Source organism: Oncorhynchus tshawytscha, linkage group LG05 (genome assembly GCF_018296145.1).
Source record: "Oncorhynchus tshawytscha isolate Ot180627B linkage group LG05, Otsh_v2.0, whole genome shotgun sequence".
NCBI lineage: Eukaryota > Metazoa > Chordata > Actinopteri > Salmoniformes > Salmonidae > Oncorhynchus > Oncorhynchus tshawytscha.
Window position 1 is genome coordinate 40,317,352 of NC_056433.1, and position 25,022 is coordinate 40,342,373.

General features: G+C 44.5%; 1 protein-coding gene across 1 annotated transcript in view; it reads left to right on the forward strand.

The window, feature by feature from the left end:
- Window positions 1-23,837, forward strand: part of LOC112232986 (wiskott-Aldrich syndrome protein family member 1-like) — a 155,153-nt gene extending 131,316 nt beyond the window's left edge. The window contains 7 exon segments of the mRNA XM_024400327.2: window positions 5,353-5,470; window positions 13,391-13,447; window positions 17,333-17,505; window positions 21,183-21,359; window positions 22,704-23,014; window positions 23,017-23,250; window positions 23,544-23,837. Of these exon segments, the coding sequence (XP_024256095.2) occupies window positions 5,353-5,470; window positions 13,391-13,447; window positions 17,333-17,505; window positions 21,183-21,359; window positions 22,704-23,014; window positions 23,017-23,250; window positions 23,544-23,704 (1,231 nt within the window). The 3' untranslated portion in view covers window positions 23,705-23,837.
- The last annotated feature ends 1,185 nt before the right edge of the window (window positions 23,838-25,022 follow it).

The following is a 25,022-nucleotide window of genomic DNA, read 5'->3' on the forward strand; positions in this document are numbered from 1 at the left end:
TTGATGTCCCATAATCAATACTGGGTCTTTTTTGGATTAAATCGGTCCATATATAGCCTAGATATCGATCTATGAAGACTGTGTGATAAACGGAAAAAATAGCGTTTCATAACGTAACGTCATTTTTAAAAGTTAAAAAGTCGACGATAAACTTTCACAAAACACTTCGAAATACCTTTCTAATGCAACTTTAGGTATTACTACACGTTAATAAGCTATAAAAATCATCAGGAGGCGATGTAAATTCGATAGTTGGTCGTGTGGAAAAAATGTCCGGAAAAACACAGAGACAATGCCTCGAGTTGGTGGTCGGAGGGAATCGGTTCCCTTTGGTCGGATCTACCAAGAATCAAATCAGAATCAAATGAGAAGACTCTATACATCCTGTGGAAGCTGTAGGTACTGCAAGCTCGGCCTCATTTAATACGGTTCACCTTTAACAATTCATGGAAGTGGCGCATGGATATTTTTTCCATCTCCAGTGATCAGATTTTCCTGCGCTTTTCGATGAAACAGACGTTCTGTTATAGTCACAGCCGTGATTTAAACAGTTTTAGAAACGTCTGAGTGTTTTCTATCCACACATACTAATCATATGCATATACTATATTCCTGGAATGAGTAGCAGGGCGCTGAAATGTTGCGCGATTTTTAACAAAAAGCTGCGAAAATTCGCAGCCTCCCCAAGAGGTTTTAAGATGTTCACAGAATGTTGGTTCTGTGAGGAGCTGAGGATTCAACCTCCCGACCCTCTTGGTTGGTACAATGTTACCCAATCTCAAGCAGAAGGTGAATAGACTGTGGTCGGAGATTATAATATCCTGATACCTCACATTACAGGTATAGGGGAGTAATTTCGCATCAACCAAAAAGTAGTCAATTTGAGTATTAACATTGTGAACAGGAGAGTAAAAGGAGTATTCCCTACCCGTAGGGTTAGAGATCCTCCATATATCAAATAAATTAGAATTTTTTTATGTAGGTATTCAAGAATTAGCTTGAATAGGAGGTAGGGGTTCACCGGGTAGAGGATCTATCCAAATATTGGTCTAGCACACAGTTAAGGTCCCCTCCAATCTAGAATTAGGGCAAGAACTCTTTTTGAAAAAAGAGGGGTTATCAATGTTTGGCCCATAGATATGTAGTAGAGTTATGGAAATAGAGTGGATCTCTCCTATTACGATCACATAACGACCCTCTTTATCAGCAATAGTGGTTTTATGTAGAAAGGGAATTCCTTTCCGTACCAGAATCGCTGTGACTCTCGTTTTGGCCGAGAAGTTAGAGTGATACACTTGCCCCACCCTCCTACATTTAAGTCTGCAATGAGAATTGTTATCCAGATGGGATTCTTGCAAAATTATATTATCAGATGAGAGTGCTTTCAAGTGGGCTAGGACCTTGCCTCTCTTAATTGGTTTGTTTAAACTCTTGACACTCTTGACATTCCAGGAAGTGAATTTAAGCCCCACCCTCCTCTCGTTTGTAGTTCCTATGGTGGCCTGCATAACATGTAACTCAATAAAAAGGTAAGAAAGCGCACCAAGCCATCACGATCAGCATATGTAGCACCTACACCTGAGCAGTATCCAACCCACCCCTCCCCCCTGCAAGAACCTTTACTTCCCACCCTGTTCCCCTAACACTTACCCCCCATAAACCCACCTTCAACAGGCATACACAAATAGGAGAGAAACAACATTTGAGGATAAAAATAAAAAATCTAAATAATAAACACATTGTCTGGCTGATGCCAAAAATGCACTGCGCGACCTCGAACAAGAGGTAAAACAAAAATAAAATCCCAAATATACGTTCACCTCTCACTATCCTAGAACTTCTACTAACATATGAACTGAGGAGGCTCCCGCGAATAAAGTGTTCAATTAGCATCATATAAACCAAAACAGAATAAGTTGCAACTTAAACATATTGCGCACTGAAGCGTCATCTTGGGTCAATCAATCCCTGAGATAAGCAAGATATAGCATCACAAGACTATATTGCTAAGCAATGCCGGTCTAAACATAAACCATCAGCAAGCGACATAGACAGCAGTACATTTACATATACATATATACACATAAACACATACATATATATATACACACACACACACACACACACACGTATATACATACATACACATACATACATACATACATACATACATACATACATACATACATACATACATACATACATACATACATACATACATACATACATACATACACCTACATACATACACACACACATATATGTACATATATATATATACATACACACACATAAAAAAAAAAATATATATATATATATATATAGACATATACAAATACATACATATACATACACACACACACACATACACACACACATACACATACCTACACTTAAAATATACACATACAAAATAATAATAAAATGCTAAGAGAACATTTTTAATAATAATAATAATAATAATAAAGTACAAATAATAATTATATATATGCACACCTACACATAGACACAAGCACCACAGAAGGCTGGTGGGAATCTAATCGGGAGAGCGGCCCACGGCTATGACAGAAGCAGAACGGCACAAACACCAACTTGCTATCCAGGTGTCTGTGTCTGCCCAACCATCACCCCCAGTCCCCTGCAAGCAATAAATAAATGGTATGGTAATAAGAATAATATACGAATTGAAAATGGGGGAATATAAGTATATCCATCCGAAAGTGTTAATGATCAAACCTGGAAGGCCACCCAAACAGACATCTCTGAACTCCAACGACAGATCAGTCGTCTAGTCGGAATGAAAGTGAAATGAAGGTTAAATAAAGAGCTCTGACCGCCCTCCATTGGTCGGCTCAGCATCTTACATGTTCAGTAGCACTTGCTGAGACAGTTTAATAAGGTTTCACCCGTTCTGGTATAGTATGGATTCGAGTCCATGAGCAGACCCTAACACACAATGACAAGGTGCTCTAACCCATATGGGGGATCGGTGTCTATTCCCGGATAAACTTCTCTGCGTCCAAAACCGAGGAGAGACAAATCTTCTCACCGGAAGGAGGGGTAAAGTCTTGCAGGGAAGAGCAAGGCTGGGCGAAGATAGAGTTTGGTCATGACATCTCTGTAGCCGGCGTGATGTTTTGCCACGTCGGGCGCATAATCCTCATAGACACGGAAGGGGTGTCCTTTATGTAACAGGTTACCCCTCATCCGAGCCTCGCGCAGGATAAGATCCTTGGTCTTGAAACTGTGACAACAGATGATTACTGGGTGAGGACGTTGGCCCGGACCAGGCACTGGGACAAGGGCGCGATGTGCACGGTCCAGCTGGGGATCCGAAGCCAAAACATCCGATCCCATTGCATCTCTCAATAGCTTGGCAAAGAAGTTGGTGGGGCGAGAGCCAGCCTCCACCCCCTCTGCCAGACCAACAACGCAAAGGTTATGACGTCGGGATCGGCCCTCGAGGTCGACCACTTTCACAGAAAGCATCTGCACAGTATCCTGCAATAACGTGCATAGCTTCTCTAACTCGTCGATCCTACCAGCGTTGAATTCAGAAGCTTTCTCAAGGTCCACAATACTCTGGCCCTGCGAAGCAACCGTTCAAATGGTGCTCTCGATTTTGGTGTCCAGTTCAGCAATAGTAGCCTTATGATTCTAGTAGCCTTAGAATCCTAAGTTCTGTAAGTGTCACATTGTTACCTGTGCCTATTTATTAATCATTACAACACTGTATATAGACATAATATGACATTTGAACTGTCTTTATTATTTTGGAACTTTTGTGAGTGCAATGTTTACTGTTAATTATGTATTGTTTATTTCACTTTTGTTAATTATCTATTTGACTTGCTTTGGCAATGTAAACATATGTTTCCCATGCCATTAAAGCCCATTAAATTGAATTAAATTCAGAGAGCCAGCTGGAGATAAATAATCCATAATGAAACCACAGCAAATGGTCCGGGGCCTTTTATTTGTCTGGGTTCTCAGTTTAATAGTGTGGGTTTAATAGCTGTACGGCTCAGTGTCTGTCTTCTCTAGGATAGATGTCGACTGTTGAACTAGTCTATGCTGAGAAGCAGCTTTAGATATCGCTATTTTTATTTTTTATTTAACTAGGCAAGTCAGTTAAGAACAAATTCTTATTTACAATTATGGCCTACTGGGGAACAGTGGGTTAACTGCCTTGTTCAGGGGCAGAACAACAGATTTTTACCTTGTCAGCTCAGGATTTGATCAATGCTCTAAATACTAGACTACCTGTCGCTATGGGACTGCATACAGACAGACACCTCTACTCAGCATGCTCTCTGACCCCTCTGTGTCTCAGTACTTCTGAAGGACTTCTGGACCACTTTTTGAGTTTCTGTCCTCTCTTTCCTTCCATGCCCCCTCTTTCTTATTTTCTTCCTCTTTCGCTCCTGAACTTCTCACCAGGGGGCTGTCTGCTACACCTCAGGCTGTTATTCTTCAGATCCAGCTGCTGCTGCCCTGTCAAACACACACACAATATAAACACGCATAGTACTCAGTCGGAACAGCATTTCTCTCTCTCACACACACACACACACACACACACACACACACACACACACACACACACACACACACACGCACACGCACACACACGCACACGCACACACACACAGACACACACACACACAAGATACACCTAATATACTTACACACTCAAACACACACACCCTACCACTCTGTCACACTCCTGACATCTTTCCCCATGTTGTTGCATATCATTAAACGTCCTCATCTCCTTTTGATGTTCTTTCTTTTCATGTTTCCTCTTCCTATTGTTATCCCTCTCTCACAATCATTCCCGTTCGTCACCGAACACTCCATGGTAGCTAGGAAGAAGAGGTGCATTATGGGTTATGTAACCCTCTAAACTCTGTAGGTGGCTGAGGGGGTTAATGGAGAAACAAGTATAATGTTATGGTAGAATATATGCCAATTAGTTCAGCACCTTTTTGAGGTATCACCGACTAGAATGTGTAAGAGAAGGAGAGAGAGTCAATGTGGCTATTTGTGCGTCTTGGGCACATTGCATTCCCATGTTGATGTGATATGATATGATGGACAAATGTGTGCATGAGGGTGGCAGGGTATATGTGTTAGTTTTTTTGAAGTGATTGGATTATTGGATTATTCCTGGTTAAGGGTGAAGATAGGGTGAAATAAAAAGACAAATGAAAAGATAAAAAGAGAGAGGTCAAATTTGACCCTCATCAGCTATCTCTGGTTCGCAACGCTCTGAGTAGCAGATCTAGGATCAGCAAGACTGACCTCAAATCAGTGTCTAGGGTTAACTCTGGTTTCCTACTGCTCCTACAGGGATGATGGTAAGGAGGGGCTGAAGTTCTACACAAACCCCTCCTACTTCTTTGACCTGTGGAGAGAGAAGATGCTGCAGGACACGGAGGACAAAAGGAAAGAGAAGAGGAAACAGAAGGTAAGGAAGGGCCAGTGGGCCAGGTCATCACCAGCATCCTGTCTTCTTATTGTAGGATTCAGCGTGGTGTTGTTTGCACATTGATCCTTAGCTGAGGTGCTGTGTCACTAAGTAGCTTTTGGACCCTAACTAATGTCAGATCAGCTCTCCCTATTACAGGTTTAATCTCAGCCATTATGAGCCCAATATTGGAACTGTTCTCGGATCAGAATTGCCTCTATTATTAGGGAGGGAAGGATACACAGTGGTTCTCTGTTGTCTAGTTTTTTACTCTAATTAATGTTTACATCTGCCCTCTCTCTGCCCCCGCACCTCATGGGGGAGCCTATGTTTGTCCTGAGAGAGACACACACTCAAACTGTATAAACACACATATGCATACACCCACATACCGTACACACAATTGCTCTCATGTGGGGTCCCTCATAGACACACACACCCATACTGTACACACAAATGCTCCCAGTAGCGAGAACATTGTGTATACTCAGTGAGATTTACACACACACACACACACACACACACACACGATCATGAGGGAGCCTTTGTGTATCCTCCGAGTTCTCCTCCCCCCCTACGACACTACTCAGCACCAGCTTGTGTCTCCATGCTTGAGTGGCGGGCCATAGCCCTCTCTTCACCATAACCATCCAATCGGAGCCCAACGTGGTTAGATTTTCAAGCACAACCAACCAATGAGGGAACCCTGCCAGAGAGGTTTGGGGATATAAAAGTTGAGGTTTGGGTTTTTGTGGTGGTGATGAAGGGTTCAGTCACAAGACTCACAGTCAGAGAACAGGGGACAGTAACAGTCACATCACTATGTATTTAGAGAAAGACTGGAAATACAGAAATTGTATACAAAAATAGCTCACAGAACAATATATAGATAGATACAGTATTTAATAGGCCTTATTTGGTGTAAACAGAGTATTTGAGTTGGGATGGTGGGGAGTTGAGGCCAGATACCAGTCTCAGAAAAGGCCAGTGGAGTTATGAAGCACTATTTTCGCTGCACCACAATACACTGGCAGCCATTACAGTATAGAGTACAGACCACGTACAAAGTGCTAGGATGGCAGCCCACTGAGCCCAGGGAGGGAGGATTACTGGACTTTACACACACACACACTTTGGGTTCAGACGCATCATGACATACAGCCATACAACTACAGGATAGTGAGATAAGTGAAGAAAAGGATTCTGGCATGAACATATTGGAGCTTCCTTAAGGAGAGAGAGATAGAGAAAGTGAGAGAGAGAAAAAGAGTGAAAGAGGGGAGAGCGAGTGAGAAACACAGTGATAAGGGTGTCGTCAGGTTGAGTGTGTGTGACCGTGTCCGTGACTCATTGTAAGACTTGCGCTCGCTTGCTGAGGTCATTGAATGCAGTTAGATCAGCTGAATATGCCTCTCAGGCAGGTGTGTGTGTGTGTGTGTGTGTGTGTGTGTGTGTGTGTGTGTGTGTGTGTGTGTGTGTGTGTGTGTGTGTGTGTGTGTGTGTGTGTGTGTGTGTGTGTGTGTGTGTGTGTGTGTGTGCGTGCATGCGTGTGATATATAGAACAGAGAGAGAGAGTGTACAAGCATCTCTAGAACATATTTGAGGAGATCAGGGAACTGTCCATTACCGCACTCAAACACAATGTTACTGGTCAGGTTCCCCACCCCATGCTCCAACCCCCCTACCCCTCCCGGGGGTTGCCATAGCAATCCTACATTTTCTGCCGTGCCGAGCTGGCCAGAGATTGAAAGAGCAGCAGTTGCAGTAAGATGGAAGGACAGACTGTCAATAAGCAGCCATGACCACAGCTAATTCACACATCACTGCCTGTTACACTGTCTGTCAAACACATACAGATAGGCTACATAGCTATGTGTGTTGTTTCTGGAACTAGTAGGACAGTTATATTTGACATAGGGAAATATATATATCGGCTTATGTATTCTTATGAATATATCTAGATTCCTGAAACCTCTAATGCCTTAGCTAGTATCCCTCTCTTCCCTACCTCCCTCTCTCTTTCCCTTCGTCCTCTCCTTGGTCTCTGTTGTCTCTGACTCTGTGCAGATGGAATTGCCTTTTCATGTGTGGCCGGAGGGCCTTATCAGAGTCCCCTCTGAACCCCCTCCCCTCCTTTCCCCCAGAGGTAAGACTGCCCCGCCCCTCAGACCCTGTCCTGAGACCCTCGGGTTAGCCTGCTGCCCCCCTATCTAACCCCCCTCCTTTTGGGTTTGCCCTGCCTCAAAGCAGTGCACTGGACCCCCACTAACTCTGCTTCAAACCCCTGCTACTTACCTGGAAACCCTTTGCTAATCACTTCTCCAACTACAAGGTGCATCTGAGACGATCACTGACTGGACACTAGTGGGATTCTGCTTTTTTCACAGTGATTGTAACCCTTTGGGTAAACCTGCCACCCTCTTCCCGCACCCGTGACCACTGTGTGGTACCCACTAACACAGACCCCCTCCCTCCACTCTTTGGGTTTTGGGTTTCCACTAACTGCCAGGATTGTTGTGATCTGATGTCTGATCTTGGACTTAATCACATATTTCTCACTGTACTTTACAAGTAGGTATTTTGTACAATGTACCTACTATACAGTCTCCATGCTAATGACCTAATAATTGTTAGATATCCACATTTATAACAGTAATGACTAGTGATGCACAGATATTACATTTTTGGCCAGTAACCGATATTGTCCGATATAAAAAGAAATGCGGCCTCTTAAGCATTGTAGTACAGATAAATAGTCAAATAAACACACACACACACACACACACAAACACACACCACACTAACCAAAAAGTTATTTTGTTGGCATTTACATATGTTCCCGTTACCAGTAAAACATCAAAGCTATACTTTCACTTACTATTTCTTCCACGTAGCAATATACACTGCTCAAAAAAATAAAGGGAACACTTAAACAACACAATGTAACTCCAAGTCAATCACACTTCTGTGAAATCAAACTGTTCATTTAGGAAGCAACACTGATTGACAATACATTTCACATGCTGTTGTGCAAATGGAATAGACAACAGGTTGAAATTATAGGCAATTAGCAAGACACCCCCAATAAAGGAATGGTTCTGCAGGTGGTGACCACAGACCACTTCTCAGTTCCTATGCTTCCTGGCTGATGTTTTGGTCACTTTTGAATGCTGGCGGTGCTTTCACTCTAGTGGTAACATGAGATGGAGTCTCCAACCCACACAAGTGGCTCAGGTAGTGCAGCTCATCCAGGATGGCACATCAATGCGAGCTGTGGCAAGAAGGTTTGCTGCGTCTGTCAGTGTAGTGTCCAGAGCATGGAGGCACTACCAGGAGACAGGCCAGTACATCAGGAGACGTGGAGGAGGCCGTAGGAGGGCAACAACCCAGCAGCAGGACCGCTACCTCTGCCTTTGTGCAAGGAGGAGCAGGAGGAGCACTGCCAGAGCCCTGCAAAATGACCTCCAGCAGGAGGGTGGTATGAGGGCCTGACGTCCACAGGTGGGGGTTGTGCTTACAGCCCAACACCGTGCAGGACGTTTGGCATTTGCCAGAGAACATCAAGATTGGCAAATTCGCCACTGGCGCCCTGTGCTCTTCACAGATGAAAGCAGGTTCACACTGAGCACATGTGGCAGGCGTGACAGAGTCTGGAGACGCTATGGAGAACGTTCTGCTGCCTGCAACATCCTCCAGCATGACCGGTTTGGCGGTGGGTCAATCATGGTGTGGGGTTGCATTTCTTTGGGGGGGCCGCACAGCCCTCCATGTGCTCGCCAGAGGTAGCCTGACTGCCATTAGGTACCGAGATGAGATTCTCAGACCCCTTGTGAGACCATATGCTGGTGCGGTTGGCCCTGGGTTCCTCCTAATGCAAGACAATGCTAGACCTCATGTGGCTGCAGTGTGTCAGCAGTTCCTGCAAGAGGAAGGCATTGATGCTATGGACTGGCCCACCCGTTCCCCAGACCTGAATCCAATTGAGCACATCTGGGATATCATGTCTCGCTCCATCCACCAACGCCACGTTGCACCACAGACTGTCCAGGAGTTGGCGGATGCTTTAGTCCAGGTCTGGGTGGAGATCCCTCAGGAGACGATCCGCCACCTGATCAGGAGCATGCCCAGGCATTGTAGGGAGGTCATACAGGCACGTGGAGGCCACACACACTACTGAGCCTCATTTTGACTTGTTTTAAGGACATTACATCAAAGTTGGATCAGCCTGTAGTGTGGTTTTCCACTTTAATTTTGAGTGTGACTCCAAATCCAGACCTCCTTGGGTTGATAAATTTGATTTCCATTGATAATTTTTGTGTGATTTTGTTGTCAGCACATTCAACTATGTAAAGAAAAAAGTATTTAATAAGAATATTTCATTCATTCAGATCTAGGATGTGTTATTTTAGTGTTCCCTTTATTTTTTTGAGCAGTGTACATAATCTGATTCAGTCGCTAACTATATAGCTAGGTGTAATCATCTAAAATAACCCTAATTTATAAGACATTTCTTATTTGATTAATGGTGGTCGGACCTATCTATGTGAAGCTAGCCACAATAAGGATTAGCCACAATAGTGGACTTTGTGGTTAGCCTTCAAAATAAAATTATACTATTTGTATTCATTTGCATCACTGTCAATGACATACTTTTATTTTGAAGGCAAACCCCAAATTCCACAATTGTGCCTAATCCTTATTGTGGCGAGCCTCACTAGCCGGATGAAGCTATCTGGCTGCTTATAACATTAGCTTTGGGCAACAGGGTTAAGTAGCTGGCTAGCTATTTATTTTCATGAACTGAAGTTCAATTTTAATAGGTGAACAATTAGTGGCAACCTAGCTAATACTTACTCACAAGGATTCCTAAATCATTGCTAAGAATAATGACAATGACTGCAGTCTCTACTGGTCATTGTTTTTAGGCTGGTTGTATTTGTGCTAGCTAGGTACCAAGCTAAACCTAGCTACACCAGAAGTTGCGGTCTAACCCTAGCCCTTTATTACCAACGTGGTATTGTAAACACATCGTTCGTGGCCAGTGTTTGCTTGTTTATTTTTGACAGCGCTACTGTATCTTTTTTGACACACAAAGACCCAAACGGCTTTCCATAGTATGTATGTCGTGAAGCTAATAGCAGTGACGCTATTACTGTGTAACTTCAGTAGGGCAACATCGGAAAAATAGCGCACTTAGTAATGTGTACCGGTGCTCGACCAGTCGGTGAAAGCCAACATCACCCACGACAGAGAACAGTTGATTGTCAACGGCAATGAATTCCATTATCTTGGCTTTAATTAATGGATTTGAGTTGTCTCTCTGAAATTACCATACTCTTTTAAATGACTGCTCGACTTGTTGACTGCTCGATCCACACAGCAGACATTGTGGGCTAGATTAGGAATGCATGTACCTACGTTATATAGGTATGCACGGTAGCTTTGACATCGGATTTTAATATCGGCATTAAATTAGACATCAGGCCGAAACCGGAAAACCGCCATTTTTAGCTAATATTGACCGATTCCGATATGTTCACCGATATATCGTGCATCCCTAGTAAAGACACCTGTAGTACACACCCCCAGTGACCCACATTCTCATAACCAATAACTGCTAAAGGAAAGGCTTGAGAGAACAATAAACAGGGGGTTTTCACTTCATCTTCTCTGGTGTGTGTACGAGTGTGTGCCCCTCTCCATCAGCGTAATGGCCTCTGATTAATCGTGGCTAATCAATGTGCATTACTTTTAAGATTCATTATGTTTCCTTCTCTCTGCTGTGTGACTACTGACTATTCTGGGCATGACAGGGTGGGGGCGGGGTCAACTGCAATTAGTCAAACACACCGAGGCTGACACCGGCCCAATCCATGTCACGTCAAATCACAACCCACCGTTGTGTCACACGCCCACCTGATCACTCATACAAATGAGCATGTGTCACAGAAACAAACTACACTGAACAAAAATATAAACACTACATGTAAAGTGTTGGTCCCATGTTTCATAAGCTGAAATAAAAATCCCAGAAATGTTCCATACTTGCAAAAAGCTTATTTCTCTCAAATGTTGTGCACATTTTCATCCCTGTTAGTGAGCATTTCTCCTTTTCCAAGATAATCCATCCACCTGACAGGTGTGGCATATCAAGAAGCTGAATAAACAGCATGATCATGACACTAGGGGAAATTGTGCTGGGGACCATAAAAGACCACTTTCAAATGTGCAGTTTTGTCACACAACACAATGCCACAGATGTCTCATGTTTTGAGGGAGCGTGCAATTGGTATGCTGACCAGCTAGAATATCCACCAGAGCTGTTGCCAGATAATTGAAAGTTCATTTCTCTACCATAAGCTTACCTCCAACGTTGTTTGAGAGAATATGGCAGGATTTGTGCTGAGGAGTATTCTGTCTGTAATAGATACTTTTTGTGTATCTATGGGGGGGAATCCCCATTGGGTGGGCCTATGCCCTCCAAGGCCCACACATGGCTACACCCCTGCCCAGGCATGTGAAATCCATAGATTAGGGCCTAATAAATGTATTTCAATTGACTGATTTCCTTATATGAACTGTATCTCAGTAAAATCTTTGAAATTGTTGCGTTTATATTTTTGTTCAGTATAACAAAATCAGTTATCTGCATGAGTTACATTAGAGCTAAACTGTACTTACTAACAGAAATGTTGATTGATCAACAATCGATCAAGCTATTTTTTGTGTGTGCGTGTGTTTTTAATCAAATCAAATCAAATGTATTTATATAGCCCTTCATACATCAGCTGATATCTCAAAGTGCTGTACAGAAACCCAGCCCCAACCCCAATGCTACAGTACAAGTGGTCACATACAATCCAGTCCAGCGATGTGACCCCCACCTCCCAAGTCTCAAGACTTTTTTGTCCAAACAAATGTCTCACAACAACTGTTATTTCAAACATTTGTTATACCTTAGTGCATCATCAGTGTCTCATTATGCTTGTGTGTAGGATGTTTAAGCAAGGTTGCATAAAAATTCTAAAAACAAATGTGCCTAATTAGCATATTGATTTGAGGCAGATACGTTGCTTAACTAAAGTGTTTGACCACATTGTTGAGATTTCTGCTGCATAGCAACAGAGTAGAAACACCAACTGTCTTTGTGTAGGATGTTGTTGATGGTAACCTAGCCAAGTCTTTCTATGAATGATGACTCTCTTGTTCTTTTGCTGCTTGCCTTGTGCTTCCTTCTGGTGCTAACCATGTTGTGCTAATTTGCTAAACAACTTTGTCATGTTGTGTTAGTGTGCGTTGTGTCATGCTGCACTGATGTGCACGGGGTGCTTGCTTTGTGCTTTTTGTGTGTTCAAATAGGCTATTTTATTTTGAATTCTTGTTTTGTACTGTCTCTTCATTGTCTTTGTATGGCTGAACAGCTCTGTTATCTTTGAGTTTGTTTGGCACTGCGTGTGTGTGTGTGTGTGTGTGTGTGTGTGTGTGTGTGTGTGTGTGTGTGTACGCAGCGCTTTCAAAACCTGGGGCACTTCCGGATTGGATTCTTCTCAGGCTTTCGCCTGCAACATCAGTTCTGTTATACTCACAGACAATATCTTTACAGTTTTGGAAACGTTAGAGTGTTTTCTATCCAGTGAGTGCTCTCTAGTCCACTCTGTCATTTGGTTTGTAAGTGGCACGTGCACTATGTTAAATTGTATGATTTGCGCTCTATTGCTGTGTCTGACTGCGCTGCCATTGAGTCCAGCTGTGTCATGTCATTTTGTGTTTAACAGAGTTTTGCTTCCTCATCTGTTCCAATGCCCTGCTGCTGCTTTCCTATTTTTGCCACTCTCAGCAGCCAGCGGTATTACGTTCTATTACGCTGTGTGGTGTTAATTCATGCTCCCTGGTGCTTCTCTTGACGTTCTGTTCTTGTAGTTGCAGGACCCCGGCATGTATGATCAGGTCTATAGGTACTTAGACCTCCCAGGGCAGGTATGTGGTCTCATTACAAACCGTGTGTCTTCCAGTATCAGTGTGTGAAGTGTTGGCAGCTCATAATCCCTAGGACAACAATTAGAAGTGTTATAATGCATTATAAAGACCAAATGTCACGTTCGCAGTGCTCAAAATATGGGAACTAGGGAATATGTAGTGTATTTGGGCAAAACAAAAGCACAAATGACTAAAGTACAGTAACATTTTATTGACTTATTTGGATCTTATCTTTTTTTTTTACTTTGGTGTATAATAGACACCATGTTTTGTGTGGTACTGTAAATGTAACAAGCCCTGTAACGTAAATGTCAGCATAGTCTTGTTCTATTCAGTCAGTCAGCTTTCCTTTCTCACCTGCTCTAAGTTCTGCCTTCGATTTCTGTTCTGTGTGCCACCTTCTGTGTGTCCTGTTTACATTGTTAGGTTCTAATTTTTGAGTAAATAACTCACGGACACTAGAGAAGCTTTAACCAAGTTGAATTCTGCCCAAAGGTTCTGTACAGCTGTAATTCAGACAGCAAAATTTCTCACCATCACAGTTATATATGTCCCACTTAAGACACTCCTTCTCTCCAATCCTTACATCTTATGGTTCTACAGGAAGAGGGTAAACAGATACTAAACCCTGATTACTCCCTTAAGGGGATCTGACCTCACCTCCTGACCTCAACCCCTCCTTCACCTAATCCACAGATGTCCTTCTATCTCCCCTATCTCAACACGTTGCTCTCCTCCCTTCCAGCCAGCTATCTGTCTTCCTACAGAGAACCATTAACTTCTGACATTAAAACCTAGTCTCTTTCACTCCTTCTATTCTAGGCTTCTTCTCTATCATTTATTTAATATCTCAATGTTCAAAGTTTAGCCGATTCCAACAATATACAGTGCATTCAGAAAGTATTCAGACCCCTTGAATTTTCCACATATTGTTACGTTACAGCCTTATTCTAAAATTGATGTAATATTTTTTTCTCATCAATCTAAACACTATACCCCATAATGACAAAGCAAAAACAGGTTTTTATACATTTTTGCAAATGTATTTAAAAAAAACGGAATTATCATGTTTACATAAGTATTTAGACCCTTTACTCAGTACTTTGTTGAAGAACCTTTGGCAGCGATTACTGCCTCAAGTCTTCTTGGGTATGACGCTACACACCTGTATTTGGGGAGTTTATCCCTTCTCTGCAGATCCCCTAAGCTCTCAGGTCTCTCCAGAGATGTTCGATAGGGTTCAAGTCCGGGCTCTGGCTGGAATTCAGAGACTTTTCCCGAAGCCACTCCTGCATTGTCTTGGCTGTGTGCTTTAGAGTTGTTGTTCTGTTGAAAGGTGAACCTTTTCCAAGTCTGAGGTCCTGAGCACTCTGGAGCAGATTTTCATCAAGGATCTCTATGTACTTTGCTCCGTTCATCTTTCCCTTGTTCCTGACTAGTCCCCCAATCCCTGCTGCTGAAAAAAATCCCCACCGCATGATGCTGCCACCACCATGCGTAACAATAGGGATGGTGCCAGGTTTCCTCCAGACGTGATGCTTGGCATTCAAGCCAAATAGTTAAATATAGATTTCATCAGACAAGAGCATCTTGTTTCTCATGGGGGCTGTCATGTGCCTTTTACTGAGGAGTGACTTCTGTTTGGCCACTCTACCATAAAGGTCTCCAGCTGGCTGGAGTGGTTACGGACGTATACATTCTCTCCCTATCCCAGTCTGCAGTCCCCACTTGCTGTCCACCATTGTTCCTGTACCCAAGAAAGCAAAGGTAACTGAACTAAATGACTATCACCCCGTAGCACTCACTTCCATCATCATGAAGTGCTTTGAGAGGCTAGTTAATAAGGATCATATATCCTCTACCTTACCTGACACCCTAGACCCACTTCTATTTGCATACTGCCCCAATAGATCCACAGACGATGCAATCGCACTGCACACCTCCCTATCCCATCTGTACAAGAGGAATATCTATGTAAAAATGTATTTATTGTGAAGGTGTAGGCTATATTACATGGATTTATTTGACTTTTTAAAATGTAGATGTTCCAAAGATCTGCATCAGCGGCTTGTAGGCAACATGTGGAAGCCAGGAAATGTGTTTATGTTAATTAACGGTCAATTACCGTGAGACTGTCAGTTATTTGCTTGACAATCACCGGCTGATGGAATTTCATGACTGCCACAGCCCTAGTGGTGCGGTCAGCCCAACGCATCACCGGGGGCACACTGCCTGCCCTCCAGGACACCTACAGCACCCGATGTCACGGCCTGTTCACCCCGCTACCATCCAGAAGGCGAGGTCAGTACAGGTGTATCAAAGCTGGGACAGAGAGAATGAAAAACAGCTTCTATCTCAAGGCCATCAGACTTAAATAGCCATCACTAGCCGGCTACCACCCGGTTACTCCACCCTGCACCTTAGAGGCTGCTGCCCTATATACATAGACATGGAATCACAGTCACTTTAATAATAGAAAACTAATCACTTTAATAATGTTTACATACTGCTTTAGTCATTTCATATGTATATACTGTATTCTGTTCTACTGTATTTTAGTCAATGCCAAGTCCGACATTGCTCATCCTAATATTTATATATTTCTTAATTCCATTCTTTTACTTTTAGATTAGTGTGTATTTTCGTGAATTGTTAGATACTACTGCACTGTAGAAGCTAGGAACACAAGCATTTCGCTACACCCGCAATAACATCTGCTAAATATGTGTATATGACCAATAATATGTGATTTGATTGGTGGACTACTGCAGAGAAGGTTGTCCTTCTGGAAAGTTCTACCATCTCCACAGAGGTTCCTCTGGAGATCTGTCAGAGTGACCATTGGGTTCTTGGTCACCTCCCTGACCACGGCCTTTCTCAACCGATTGCTCAGTTTGGCCAGGCATCCAGCTCTAGGAAGAGTCTTGGTGGTTCCAAACTTCTTCCATTTAAGAATGATGGAGGCCACTGTGTTCTTGGGGACCTTCAATGCTTCAGACATTTTTTAGTACCCTTCCCCATATCTGTGCCTCAACAAAATCCTGTCTTGGAGCTCTACAGACAATTCCTTCGACCTCATGACTTGGTTTTTGATCTGACATGCACTGTCAACTGTGGGACCTTATATAGACAGGTGTGTGCCTTTCCAAATCATGTCCAATCAATTGAATTTACCACAGTTGGACTCCAATCAAGTTGTAGAAGCATCTCAAGGATGAACAATGGAAACAGGATGCACCTGAGCTCAATTTCAAGTCTCCTAGCAAATGGTCTGAGTGCTTAAATTAATAATGCATGTCTGTTGTTTATTTTTAATACATTTGCAAACATTTCTAAAAAACGTTTTTTCTTTGTCATTATGGGATGCTGTGTGGATTGTGATCATTTTTTAAATTGTAATACATTTTAGTGTAAGGCTGTAACGTAACAAAATGTGGAAAAAGGGAAGGGGTCTGAATACTTTCCGAATGGACTGTATGTGTAGAATGAGCATCCTACTCAGTTTTTATGTAAATATGCCATATTGCTTAGTCTCCAATGAAAATGAGAGGATTCGCTATGACAACAACAGCTGTGCAAAACCAAGAGGTGCCGCCTAGATGATGGATGTTTAGTTTTTAGTTATGGGCACAGAAATGTATGCACTCTCTGTCTATTCAATCTCTTTTCTCTCTGTTGCCTCCTGTCTTTCAACTCACCTCTTTCTCGCTCTCTTTGTCAAATTAACAGATAGTTCTTCCCCCTACTTGTGATCAGAGCAGACATGAGGGGTGTAGGAAAGTTCTGTGTTTCTGTCTAATAGTTCTGTGCAGATTAAAACTCAAATTTCTCTCTCTCCCGTGTCTGTCCTCTCTTCCTTCTCGTCCTCCATCGTCTCTCCTCTAGGTAAGGGGAAACGACCGTACTCTGGAGACTGAGAAGGTACCCCGGGCTCCTCACGACCGGAAGAAGGAGTGGCAGAAACTGGCACTGGGGGCGGAGCTAGCTGAGGACGACTCTGAGGAGGCCTTGAAAGAAAGAGAGGCTAACGGCTCTGCCACCTACCATGACAGGTCTGGGTGAGTGTGCATGTGCGCTTCCTTGTATCTTCGTACATGGAGCATTGTGGAATGCTATTAACCTTTTAGGGATAGGGGGCAGCATTTTCACTTTTGGATTAATAGCATGCCCAGAGTGAACTGCCTCCTACTCTGTTCCAGATGCTAATATATGCATATTATTATTAGTATTGGAAAGAAAACACTCTGAGGTTTCTAATATTGTTTGAATGATGTCTGTGAGTATAACAGAACTCAAATGGCAGGTGAAAACCTGAGAAAAATCCAACCAGGAAGTGGGACATCTGAGGTTTGTAGTTTTTCAAAGCTTGGCCTACCGAATACACATTGAGATATGGATGAGGTTGTACTTCCTAGGGCTTCCACTAGATGCCAACTATCTTTTGAAACTTGAATTAGGATTCTACTATAAAGGAGGGGCTCATGAGACCTCTTTGAGTCAGTGGTCTGGCAGAGAGCCTTGGTCTCATGACGCACGCTCCCGACAGAGTTACCTCTCGTTCCAGAGCTTCTCTGAAGACAAATTAATTCTCCGGTTGGAACATTATTGATTTTTGTTTTATGTTAAAAACATCCTAACGATTGATTCCATACATCGTTTGACATGTTTCTAAAGGACTGTAACGGAACATTTCGAGTTTTTGTCTGGATGAAATGCTCTCGCCTCATGAAGATGGATTACTGGGCTGAACACGCTAACAACAAGTGGCTATTTGGACATAAATTATGGAACAAATCAGGCATTTATTGTCGAACTGGGATTCCTGGGAATGCCTTCTCTTGAAGATCATCAAAGGTAAGTGAATATTTATGGCGTCGTTTCTAACTTTGTTGATTCCAAAATGGCGGATATTCCTCTGGCTGTTTTGGGTTCTGAGCGCCGTTCTCAGATTATGCTTTTTCCGTAAAGTTTTTTTGAAATCTGACACAGCGGTTGCATTAAGGAGATGTCTATCTTTAATTCTGTGAATAACACTAGTATATTTTATCAATGTTTATTATGAGTATTTATGCAAAATCACCGGATGTTTTGGAATCAAAACATTACTGCACGTAAGGCTCCAATGTAAACTGAGATTTTTGGATATAAATATGCACATTATCGAACAAAACATACATGTATGGTGTAACATGATGTCTTATGAGTGTCATCTGATGAAGATCATCAAACTTTAGTGATTCATTTGATCTATATTTCTCCTTTTTGTGACACCTATCTTTGGCTGGAAAAATGGCTGTGTGTTTTTTCAACTTGGCGGTGATCTAACATAATCATATGTTCTGCTTTAGCTGTAAAGCATTTTTGAATTCGGACACGATGGGTAGATTAACTGTCACGTTCGTCATAACGAGGAGACCAAGGCGCAGCGTGATATGAATACATTCTTCTTTCATGAAAATGAAGAACACTTCACTTCACTCCACAGACAATAACCCACAAAATACCCAATGAATATGGCTACCTAAATATGGTCCCCAATCAGAGACAACGATAAACAGCTGCCTCTGATTGAGAACCAAACTCGGCAACCATAGCCATAAAAACACCTAGACTGGGGACCCCATAAACATACAAAAACCCTAGACTGGCCAAAAACACATATATCACCCTCGTCACACCCTGACCTAACCAAAATAATAAAGAAAACAAAGATAACTAAGGTCAGGGTGTGACAGTACCACCACCCCCCCCCAAGGTGCGGACTCCCGGCCGCAAACCTAAACCTATATGGGAGGGTCTGGGTGGGTTTCTAACCTCGGTGGCGGCTCTGGTTCTGGACGCCGCCCCCCTTCTTTACTCTGAGTCCGCCCTTGTAGCACCGACCCATGGATCATCGACCGAGGCTCTGGACTGCAGATCCTCGCCATAGGCCACGGGCTGTGGATCATCGCCGGATGTTCTGGACTGGGGGACCGTTGCTGGAGACCCCGGGCTGGGGAGCGTCGTTGGAGACCCCGGACTGTGGCCTGGACTGTGGCCCGTCGTTAGAGGTTCCGGACTGTGGCCTGTCGTTGGAGGTTCCGGACTGTGGCCCGTCGTTGGAGGTTCCGGTCTATGAACTGTCGTTGGAGGTTCTGGTCTATGAACTGTCGCCGGACGCTCTGGACTGGGTTCTGTCGCCGGACGCTCTGGACTGGGTGCTGTCGCCGGACGCTCTGAACTGGGTGCTGTCGCCGGACGCTCTGGACTGGGTGCTGTCGCTGGACGCTCTGGACTGGGTACTGTCGCCGGACGCTCTGGACTGCTGGGGGGCACTGTAGGCCTGGTGCGTGGTGCCGGCACTGGTGATACCGGGCTGGGGACACGGACCTCAGGACGAGTGCGAGAAGCAGGAACAGGGCGTACTGGACCCTGGAGGCGCACTGTAGGCCTGGTGCGTGTTGCCGGAACTGGTGGTACCGGGCTGGTGACACGCACCTCAGGGCGAGTGCGGGGAGGAGGAACAGGGCGTACTGGACTGCCGTGGTGCACTATAGACCTGGTGCGTGGAGCCGGCACTGGTGGTACCAGGCTAGTGACACGCACCTCAGGGCGAGTGCGAGGAGGACGAACAGGGCGTACTGGGCTCTGGAGGTGCACAGGAAGCCTGGTGCGTGGTGTTGGCACTGGTGGTACTGGCTGATGACACGCACCTCAGGGCGAGTGCGGGGAAGAGGCACAGTATACACTGGACCATGGAGACGCATTGGAGATATAGAACATAGAGCTGACTCAATACGTCCTGGTTGGATGACCATTCTAGCCTGGCATATGCGAGGAGCTGGAATAGAGCGCACCGGGCTAGAATAGCGCACTGGAGACACCGTGCGCATCTCTGCATAACACAGTGCCTCTCGGGCTTCCGTGCTAGCCGTGTACCCTCATATCGTCGCCGTTCCTCCTGTGCTTTCTCCACCTGCTACCATGGCAGGGTCTTGTCCCCTGCCATTACCTCCTCCCAGGTCCAGGATGTCCTCCACTCCTCTTTCTCCAAGAATTCCGCTCCTTTTTGGCACGCTGCTTGGTCCTTTTTTGGTGGGTTATTCTGTCACGTTCGTCAAACCGAGGAGACCAAGGCGCAGCGTGATATGAATACATTCTTCTTTAATGAAAACGAAGAACACTTCAACAAACTATACAAAACAACAAAACGCACGTGAAGCTATATATAACGAGTGCTTGACATGCAACTAACCATAGACAATAACCCACAAAATACCCAATGAATATGGCTACCTAAATATGGTCCCCAATCAGAGACAACGATAAACAGCTGCCTCTGATTGAGAACCAATCTAGTCAATCATAGACATAAAAACACCTAGACTGGAAAAACCCTAGACAGGCAAAAACACATATATCACCCTCGTCACACCCTGACCTAACCAAAATAATAAAGAAAACAAAGATAACTAAGGTCAGGATGTGACATTAACAAGATGTTTATCTTTCATTTGCTGTATTGGACTTGTTAATGTGTGAAAGTTACATATGGCCTTTTCAGCGGAATGTTGTCGAGTTCCGCTAGCGGAAAGGTTAAACCCTAGAAAGGTTCAACCCTAGAAAGGTTAAACCTCAACGCTACTCTATATGGAGCATTTGTGACCCCCCCTCCCCCTTTTTGTGTCTCCCTCAGAGCTCCTTTGCATATGGAGTGGGTGTGTCCCACTCTAACTCTTCCCCCTCTCTCTCTCAGAGCTCCTATGTACTTGGAAGGGATGGACGGGCCGTTCTCCCTAGCAGCGCTGCCCTACAGTCAAATGAACGAGCTGCTGAACCGTCCTGGGGACAGAATGTACACGCGACCCCACGACCCCCCACCACTGCCCCCAATGCACCCTCTGGGAGACATCAAACCCCCCTCCATGATCAGGTGGGTGACACACAGACAAACACACAAGAGGCAGACACAGACACACACACACTCTCTGGCTTTGACTCTGAGGACGCTTTTCACTCTGAGGACGCTATTCAAGTGAATACAAATTTTTAAAAATGTTTCCACTTCAGTTCTTTTCCAGTTCAGTTCTTTTCTCTGCTTTGTTGCTCCGTTCTCTGAGCCAATTGTGTTGTGTTTTGTTCTGGTTAACTCTAATGATGGGATGCGAGCAGCTGCAGATGTGTTTCCCATCCCCAGAATTTTCTTATCCGAGCGTGGGCAGAGGAAAAGAGGGAAATATGAACACATGGATGGATGGATGGGATGGGATGGGATGGGAGGAAGCGGGGATAGTGGATCGAAGGTGAGGACAGATGGAGCAGTGGAGGGGATCTATAAGGTGTTAAGGCTAGCGAGGGCCGAGGCAGACGTTTTCCCTGTAGAGCTAACACAGTCCTCACTCTTCCAATCTCTGGAGGAATCAGAGAAGAGAGAGGGAATAAGTTTCTCTCTCTCTTGCTCTTTCTATCTACCCCTCTCTCCTTTTTCTCTCTCTGCTATCTCCCCCCATCTCTTATTTTGCTCTATCCCCTCCGCATCTCTCATTTTGTTCTCTCTCCAAATTATTGTTGTGTTTCAATCTTTCTTTTGCCTTTTCTCTAGTTCTGTATAGACCATGCATGTCAGACTAATGTATCTAGATAGGTTTGACGCACACAGTGTTTGGATGACTAGACATCAGTTATGTAATGCTTAGCATGACAAGTAAGTGTTAGTCAGGGACAGGAAGAGATTGGATAGATGTGGAGAGAGAGAACATGTCAGGAGAAATTACCTCAATGAGAGTGAAAGAGACAGAGCGAGCGAGAGAACCTGTAGTACACTCACCCTTTGCGTTGACCTTTTGTTTTCAGCCCAGACGTATTGACTCTAGATCAGTGTTTCCCAACCCTGGTCCTTGAGTACCCCCAACAGTACACATTTTTTTTGTATCCCTGGACAAGCACACCTGATTCTACTTGTCAACTAATCATCAAGCCCTCAATAAGTTAAAGGAGATGTGTTTGCCAAGGGCTACAGCGAAACTGTGTATTGTTGGGGGTACTCAAGGATCAGGGTTGGGAAACACCGCTCTAGATGGCACCGGACATAACACAGTACAGCTTTCTCCTTCTTGCTTTACTTTCCATCTCCCTGTTATCTCCACTAGATTTTCTTCCATTTCTTCTTCCATTTCTCTCTTGCCCCCCCAACCTGATTATAAGTTAGCTTCCGGGTAACAGTACCTCTTTCTCTTTGTTTGTCTCTCTCTTTCTGTCTCTCCCTCTCTCTCCTCAGCTCCAGTTCAGGTTTTTCAGACAGCAGACCCCAGTCTCCAGCACAGATGCATGGCTTCAATTCCAACACCCCTCCCCCTCCACCTCCCCCCTTGCCTCCTCCACCTCCCCCCTTGCCTTCCATGTCCAGCTCTGGCCCACGGGGCACCCCTCCTCCCCCTATCCCTCCTTTACCAGTCCATCAGCAGACCCCGGCCATCCCCCTCCCCCGCCCCCTCCAGATTGCCCCTGGTGTCCTCCACCCTGCCCCTCCTCCCGTGGCTCCTCCCCTCCACCTCTCCTCCCCGGCACGCCTCCAACAGATCCTGGACAAGGGCCCGCCCCTCACCAATCAGATGGCACTGTACTGCCCCCGCCCCCTCCTCCTCCTCTGCCCCTCCCAGGAGCACGGATCTCCTCCCCCTGCCCGCCAGGCCCGCCCCCCGTGCCTTCCTTCCTGTCAGGTGCCGTGGGGTCCCCAGCCTCTCACTCCAGTGGGAAGAAACATTCTGCCAGCCTGCCGCCCATCAGTGACGCACGCAGCGTCTTATTGGAGGCCATCCGCAAAGGTGGGTGGGGCCTCAGTGTATCAGCCAGTAGATCTGGGTATTGGGGTAATATGGTAGCGTCCGAAGCTCAATGTGCGTGGTCATTGGACAGTTTTATAACAGAAAAAAGCTGTTCCATTCTGTCTTATAGGTTGCAGAATCTAAAGTGGTGTTCCTTTTAAAGGGAACTAGCTAGCACTTTGTCTTGTCCTTGATGCTGAGGACAGAGAAAGAGTTGGACTTATGTGATCTCTCTCTCTCTGCCCCCACCCCACTCCCTCCTTCCCCCTCCCTTTTTGCCTCCCTCCCCCCAGGTATCCAGCTCAGGAAGGTGGAGGAGCAGAGGGAGCAGGAGGCGGCCAAACACGCGCGTGTGGGGAACGACGTGGCCACCATCCTGTCCCGACGCATCGCCGTCGAGTACTCCGACTCGGAGGATGAGTCCGAGTTCGACGAGGGAGACTGGATGGAGTGAACGAGATGGAGGGAGAGGAGAAAAGAAGGGGACAGAGGGCAAAACTGTCACTCAACTGTACCCCGTTTCGAGACGTCAGAAGTTTGTCCTTACAACTGCTCTCCTGTCAGTCCTGTTTTACTTCCCTTTCATGCACTACTCTACACCTCTCTCTATCTCTCTCTCTCTCTCTCTCTCTCTCTCTCTCTGTCAATTACTGTTCTTCTATGTGTGTTCAGATGAAAAGCTCCACGTCAGTTGTATGTTCCATGTGTTCTGGTCGGGTTATGTTTTTGTACTCATTTTTCTACACTACTGCACATCGTTCAGTTGCTGTCATGTTATTTTCCTTCTTTATCCTCCAATATTATGAAATCCTCCTCGTGTACAGTTGTTTCAAAAATAACCTTTTAAAGAAAAAAGTTTTGTTTTGTTTTCCTGTTTGTTTCTCGCTGTTCAGTATTAGCGTAACAAAGTGGGCATGACACTTCTGTCCTTAGTTCTGTCCTGCCTCCTGGTGGGCCAAAGTGGAGATGAATGGATTCTGTATTTTATTATCTCTTCTTGGAGTTTCTTTTCTAACAGAAAAACACATGCAGTTTTTAAATGGGCCAGTTGTTGCCAATATGAACTACTTGAAGGATGGTAGCCATCCTGTATACCAGTCGGCTGTGGTTATTTGCTGATGTGATTTATTGGAGTTGTTCTGTGTTTTATATCATCCGGATTTGACTTATCACCTTAGAACAAGGAAAATATTGTGATGATGATATGTTATGTGATGATTGTTGTCTGATTCTGATGATGAAGATAAAGAAGAATTATGGTGAGATATTAGAATAATCAGAACCACTTAACAGTAGTGTCCCACTGGGAACACACAGGTTTAATCAACGTTGTTTCCACTTAATTTCAATGAAATTATGTTGAACCAACGTGGAACAGATGTTGAGTTAACGTCTTTGCTCAGTGGGGTCTGAGCAATAGGAACCACTTTTAGAAGGCAGATTATTTCCTGGGTTCCCTCTCTGTGTCAACTAACGAGAAGCCTTACCTCGTTTGACTCTAGAACACTAAATAAGGGCTCTATTCAGTCTGTATCGCTGAAGCGTTACAGATTGTGCAATACACATTTAAAGATAATTTCCGATTGAGCCGACAGGTGCTGCGTTTACTGTGAATGCGGTCTCTGTTAACTTGGGAAAATTGCCTTTACATTTCAATCACGCTGTAATGCTGATCTTCAGCGATACACATTGAATAGAGCCCTAAACAGTTACTATGAAGAATTTAAATGAATTAACGCCATTAGTCTACCCGTGTTTCTGCTGCCAAGGGG